General features: G+C 33.0%; 1 protein-coding gene across 1 annotated transcript; it reads right to left on the bottom strand.

The window, feature by feature from the left end:
* Positions 1–4,387: 4,387 nt before the first annotated feature.
* Positions 4,388–6,893, bottom strand: LOC107769980 (cytochrome P450 76A1). The gene is made up of 4 exons (XM_016589234.2): positions 6,531–6,893; positions 5,795–6,107; positions 5,364–5,707; positions 4,388–5,081 (listed from the first exon to the last, which is right to left on the bottom strand). The coding sequence occupies exons 1-4, from the start codon at positions 6,792–6,794 to the stop codon at positions 4,476–4,478; spliced, it is 1,527 nt and encodes a 508-aa protein (XP_016444720.1). The 5' UTR covers positions 6,795–6,893; the 3' UTR covers positions 4,388–4,475.
* Between the last annotated feature and the right edge of the window lie 397 nt (positions 6,894–7,290).

Here is a 7,290-nt window from a genome sequence, read left to right as displayed (position 1 = left end):
CACACTACCCTCCCCAGACCCCACGATATGGGATAATATTGGGTATGTTGTTGTTGTTGTTGTTGTTGTTGTTGTTGTTGTTGTTGTTGTTGTTGTTGTTGTTGTTGTTGTTGTTGTTGTTGTTGTTGTTGTTGTTGTTGTTGTTGTTGTTATTGTCGTCGTTGTTGTTGTTGTGCCGAGAGCTATGCGTGGTTGTGAATACTAGAGTGTTGACAAGTACTCTACATTAGGAAAAACTCACAGTGGCGGATGCGGGATTTTCGCTAAGGGGGTTCAAAAAAGAAATAAGTTGAAAAAATTAACCTAACAAAGATGTTGAACCCCCTTAATCATTGAATTATGCTTTTGAGTTGTGTTAAGTGAATTCAAAATATAACACATAGAAGTACAAACTAAATTTTACCTTATACATGTAATTTTTTGACGTAGGAGGTTCGACACACCCTTCCGCCTCTAAATTCGCACATGGGAAAAAGTATTTCTCGTGCTTCATTTCCCATCAATTTTCTATTTTATCTCTAAATTTGTCAATAACATTTAACCCGACATTGTTTGCTTCGTCCACTTCATCTGGAGCATTTGCATCTATACCCATTTTTGTGTCATGTTTTAACTTGTGCCCGCTTTGCAAAAAATATTGCAAGCGTACCCGTTTTTTCGCATAACTTCAGCATACGGGGCTGAAGTAGCAAAGACAATCACGCAAAACTTCAGCATTCTAGTAGCCGGGCCTGAAGTTCAGCTCTAGAGCTGAAGTTTTTGTTTTGTAACTGGCGAACTTCATCTCTAGAGCTGAAATTTTTATTTTTGTAACTGGCGAACTTCAGCTCTAGAGCTGAAGTTTTTGTCTTTGTAACGGGGGAACTTCAACTCTAGAGCTGAGGTTTTTATCTTTGTAACGGGGGAACTTCAGCTCTAGAGCTGAAGTTCTTGTTTGTTTATAATTTCATTTGCCACACCATCTTCTTTCTATTAATAATCCTTGCAGCTGTGGCTGTTTTTTTTGCTCTTAAATGATACAGCAACAACGTTATGGTGATGATCTTTTGCATGCCTTGATGATGAAATTACACTTATGTTATGGTGAAATGCAGGCGTAGAAACACATTAACCCATTTATTTGTATTCACGATACCAATAACCCAAATTCTATTTAATTCCCAAAATTTGAACTTCTTTAAGAATTTAATTCGGGGTCATCTCTGTGTGTCGAGCAAGAGCTGAGAAAAAAGAAGAGCAATTACTTGACCCCTATTTTGTGCCATCTTTTCAGCAAAACAAATTTGTGTGTCGAGCAAGAGCTGAGAAGAAAACAAATTGGTTGTTTCAGATGTATAGGTTGGCGTGAAAATTTATAGGACTCACCGGAGAAATAAGAAGAAGCAAATAGGGATGAACCTTACTTCTGGAAAAAAAAAGATAAAACTTTGAGGAGAAGAAGGAAGAGGAGAAAGGATATGAAGTTGTTTGAAAAGTAGGTACAAGTTAAAAAATTTTTAAAAAATAGGTATAGGTTAAATGAGGGCGATCAAATAGGGCGCCCCATGCGATTACTTGACTTCAACTACATATGGTCAGTAGATTCTTCTCACTTGTACTCGATACCACAAATCCTAGTAGACCAAAATCATGATTATTTATGGTTCAATCACAGAAAATAGATAGAGTGAGAAAAAGGAATACAATGACAAACAAAAGTAAAAAGAGAGAGAAAAACATAATCAAATAAAACGGCTAGAGAGTTGGAAGCAATGGAACCCATTGTTTCAACTATTTTTTAAATACCTTTCCTTATGTCATTTTCATAAAGCATTTAATGGCGACACTAATCTACGTTTCCTGAAGTCATAACTTTTTTAAGGCCGCAATCTTGCAAAAGTCCTAATCAATACTATCAAAGCTATATACTTTCTCCGTCTCAATTTATATGAACTTATTTGATATTGTACTAAATTCAAAAAAGAATTTTTTTCCCCCTAAAATTTGTATTCTTAGTGGGCGTTTGGACATAATAATTGTAAAATTTCAAAAAAAAAAAAAAGTAAAAAAAAAATTCAAATGAAAATCATGTTAGAATTGTGTTTGAACATGAATATAATCTTGAGTTGTTTTTGAAGTTTTGTGATCGATCTGAGTAAAAATTTTGAAAAACGGCCTTTCGGAGTTTTTCAAATTTTCAAAAAATTCCAAAATTCATCTTCAAAAGTGAAAATTTTATGGCCAAACACTAATTTTAAAAAACACTAAAATTTTCGAAAAAAAAAAGCAATTTTTTTTATATCAATAGATTCTTCTCACTTGTACTCGATACCACAAATCCAAGTAGACCAAAATCATGATTATTTATGGTTCAATCACAGAAAATAGATAGAGTGAGAAAAAGGAATACAATGACAAACAAAAGTAAAAAGAGAGAGAAAAACATAGTCAAAATAAAACGGCTAGAGAGTTGGAAGCAATGGTTTTTTCTAATACCTTTCCTTACGTCATTTTCATAAAGCATTTAATGGCGACACTAATCTACGTTTTCTGAAGTCATAACTTTTTTAAGGCCATGAAAGCAATCTGCAAAAGTCCTAACCAATACTATCAAAGCTATATACTTTCTCCGTCTCAATTTATGTGAACTTATTTGATAGTGTACTAAGTTCAAAAAAGAATTCCCCCCCCCCCGCCCTACTAAAATTTGTATTCTTAGTGGGCGTTTGGACATAATAATTGTAAAATTTCAAAAAAAAATGTGAAAAAAAAATTTCAAGTGAAAATGGTATTAGAATTGTGTTTTGACATGAATATAATTTTGGGTTGTTTTTGAAATTTTGTGAGCGATCTGAGTGAAAATTTTGAAAAACAGTTTTTTGGAGTTTTTCAAATTTTCGAAAAATTTCAAAATTTATTTTCAAGTGAAAAATGAAAATTTTATGGTCAAACACTAACTTTGAAAAAAAGTAAAAAAAATTCGAAAAAAGTGAAATTCTTTTTTATATCCAGACGGACTCCTAAATATGTTTATAAAATTTTAAAATTTGTAATCTCAAACATGCCGTAAAATTTGGATTATTAGTTGGCTCATTGCAGGCGTGGGTAGTTGCTTCCTAAGTGCCAATTACGCATTTAAGAATTAGGTCGTAGAAATGCACAAATAGATTCATTTCAAGCTGTTATTTAACTTTTGTCCAAATTTAAATACTCTTTCCGGTTCAAAATAAATGATTTTTTGGTTATTTTTTTATGGTCCAAAATAAATAATTTTTTCAGATTTTAAGAATGAATTAATTATGTTTTTCCTACATTGTCCTTGGAATAAATAGTGTTGGAGTATGTGTTATGAGTATTTATGTGAAGAGATAGTAAATGTTAATATGATCAATTTCATTGCTAATTAATGTTAAAAGATGAATTTCTTAATCTGTGTGAAAACAACTAAAAAATCACTTATTTTGAATCGGAGAGAGTAAATTTTTCAAGAATAGGTCGGTTACCTACTTTACCCCATTAAATAAGTATTTGTAATTGAAACGTTTTTTTTTTTTTTGTTTAACTTAAATTCACAACAATCGCAACTAAAACATTTTTTGGAGGTTGGAAAGCGCCTAAAATTAAAGATAAAACTCCATATATTTGGGAGTCTAGAGTCTAGAACAAGACTTGTTTTATTTTATTTTATTTTATGATAGAAGTATGAGTGTTCATGGTTCGGTTTGGATCGGTTTTCTCTAAAAAGAAATTAAATTAAGTAAGTTGGTTTTTCAAATATTTGCATCAAACCAAACTAATTAAGTCGGTTTTTTCTCAATTCGGTTTATGTCGGTTTTTCGGTTTCTTCGGTTATTTGTCGGTTTTTTCTTAAATATAAGACATACACTACCAAACACACATTTCGGCGATCACATTTTCAACGTAACACTATCAAATCAATTGCCTTTTGAGAAATCTATTATTTACCAAGATATATTGATGATAATTGAATAAAATAGTGATGAATAATTCAAGGACTCAATTAAAAATATATTATTTTTAACATGAAATAGATTCTTACACTTAACAAAAGAAAACTACCAATTAAACTAGAATGTAAAGGTAAAGAACTGTACTAAAAGTGCAAACGATTATTATTTACTATAAAAAATTTAAAACTTTGTACAAAAGTATACATATATATATAGGTGTAATAATAAATTTAAAATAGCTACTCCTATATTCGGTTTGGTTCGGTTTTTTTAACTAAAACCAAAACCAAACCAAATTTGATCGGTTTTTAAATTTCAAAACCAAAACCAAACCAAACAAAAAGTATCCGCTTTTTTGGTCGGTTTGGTTTGGTTTTCGGTTTGGTTCAGGTTTTCGGATTTTTATGAACACCCCTAGACAAAAGCCTTTTCAGGAACTTCCAAACTTATTTTGGTATAACAATATCTACAACAAAGCTCAAAACAACTTTCAACCAAAGGAACATTAAAAATAAAATTATAAGTTCAAGCTCTTTTTGGAATCACTTTCAAAGGCTGCTTTTTTCTTGCTGTAACTCCCATACTCTCATCCATGTTCATGGATTTAGGAGTAACATTATCAGGAAGCTCCCAATTGAATTCATGTAGCAACGATCCAAACGCGAAATGCATCATACGATGACCTAAAGAAAGGCCAACACACATCCTTCTGCCTGCACCAAATGGAATTAACTCGTAGTTCTGTCCTTTAACGTCTACATTTGAGCCAAGAAACCTCTCGGGTTTGAACTCAAAAGGGTCGTTCCAACATTCAGGATCTCGTCCAATTGACCAAACATTTACCAATACTTGAGTGCCTTTTGGTACGTCGTATCCCATGAACTTTGTATCTTGAGTTGCTCTTCTTGGAATCAAGAAAGGGAGGGGAGGATGTAAACGTAGCGATTCCTTGAGTACGGCTTGCATATAGGGTAGATTGTCTATGTCACTCTCTTCAAACTTCCTATTCGGACCTACTACTTCTGAAATTTCTGCTTTCACTTTTGCCATTGCTTCTGGATTTCGCAAAAGCTCAGTTAATGCCCACTCCACACTACTGCTAGTCGTCTCTGTTCCGGCTAAAAAGAATTCCTATAATATGTCGAGTAAAAATTTCAGGATAAGAGTAAAATTTATGACCTTAACGTATTAGAAAAACATATGTCCAAAAAGGGACCAAATTCAAGTCTAACAAAACTTAGAAGAGTAATCTTCTAAGGGATGGATTGAATAAATTAACGACCATATATAGATGCAATTTGTTCAATTATGCATATAAGAAATAGCCCAACATACCAAATAACCAAATCGAAACCGAACACACACATTAAAAACTTGCCATTATAGTCAAACTTTAATGAGTAAAAAACTTACCATTATAGTCATTGTGATCTCATGTTCTGATAATTTAGCTTGTTCATCTTTTCCACTGCCCTCAAAATCAAGCAACACATCTAACAAATCTTTCCTCTTTTCTCCACCTTTTTGTCCTTCTTCAATACGTTCCTTAAGATATCCAAAAGTAATTTCTTTAGCCTTTCCCATGTCATGTTCCATTTTCTTTCTTAAATCTTGTATGTCAAACCTCTTAAGACATGAAAATATGTCTGAAATATTTGGAACACCAGCCCACTGCATAATTCCAGTCATTGCTTTAAAGAACTCTGACCCTTTTTCTGACTCCGGATCCGCTAAGTCCTTAGATAAAATCAAATTACCTAGCAAAAATTTTTCAGTACAAAAAATTAAACTGCAATCACGAAATAAATATAAATAAGGTAAGTATAACTTATGTATCGACTTACCTAGCATATTAAACGATGCGAGGAACACATAACGTGTTACTTCAATCCCACTTCGATTAGTATTTACCAAATTGGCTTGTTTTTCGATCCATTGAAGCATTTTATCCATCGATTTTCGCCTAATTTGCACGGTTTCATTGATCCTTTTGTTAACAAACATTTCCACAGTGCATATCCGCCTCAACATTCGCCAATAGTTGCCATATGGGGCTAAAGCCATTGACGCTTGATGGTTATTATGTGCTAAATTAACATCAACTATGTACCTATCAGCAAAGGTAACATCATGGTTCTTGAATAATTCAGCAGCTGCCTGCAGGGGCGAAGCAATCGTTATAGTTACAAGTTCGACAGAATCCAAAGTTCGACAGGGCTTAGACCCTCACAGGTTTAAAACGCGTCACTAGGGTCTAAGGCTTGTTAACTTATATACCCAGCATCCCTCTTATGTTTTGCCGATGTGGGACTCTGTCTATTGTCTGGGGTGTTACACATATAAAAAAATCATTTCATATGTATAAATGATGTATTCAGAACTCATTAAGCAAAACAGATTGTGATCTAGAACTCAGAAGCAAAGCAATCGTTAAGTTACGAGTTCGACAGAACCCAAATTCAGTAATCATATTTAAAAAATTATTTAATATATATAAATAATCTATTCAAAATCAAGTAAGAAAAGTGGATGGTAATTCACAACCCGTAAACTGAAAATTCTGAATCCACCTCTGACTACCTGAGCTGTTTGAACAATTATTGTGTTCATTGAGGGCCCTATTTTTAACCACACAATAGGGCCATATTTTTGTTTCAAATTAGCAGCTTTCTTGTATGGTTCTGATCCAGCAAGATCAAACATATTACCAAAAATTGGTAAACCAGGTGGACCTGGAGGTAGCTTTATGTTGGAAGAAGATGATTTCTTTTTGGTAATTAAGAGGATTAAAGCTGGTAATAAGATGATTATTGACCAAAAAATATAGCTCCATTCCAACTCCATTTCTCTAGATTTTGGGTGAAGACAATGATGATGAGACGATTGATATGGTGCTTTAAATAAGCATTTCTGAGGACACTTTATTGCATCCACAAAATACTTGCTTAGGTGGCAAAAAACATAACTAGACAATATTTAAAGAAAATTTGCATATCCGTAGCCGCAGTAGTTAATTGTCATTTTATGGCACCTGAATATTAACATAGCATAGCAGATTCAATAAAAATCCCTAAAATGAATCAACCCTAACGTATCATCCCTATTTTTTCGCCCATAATTAAATCCCCAAAGATTCCTTCTCAAAGGCAATGAACCATACACCTAAATTTAAGGGTCTGTTTAATTATTTTCTAAAGAAAATGAAACAATATGGCCTATAATTTTTTCTTTTAAAATTCAAATTAGGATACTAGACATTCTGTTTTAACATGTTACAAATTTGTTGATGGACCGAGAATCACGTTTGTAACTATCAAACCCGCGCGATGCGCGGTTAATA

This window comes from Nicotiana tabacum, chromosome 10 (assembly GCF_000715075.1).
Source record: "Nicotiana tabacum cultivar K326 chromosome 10, ASM71507v2, whole genome shotgun sequence".
Lineage (NCBI taxonomy): Eukaryota > Viridiplantae > Streptophyta > Magnoliopsida > Solanales > Solanaceae > Nicotiana > Nicotiana tabacum.
Note: the sequence above shows the minus strand (reverse complement) of the source record. Positions and strands in the feature narration are given on the sequence as shown.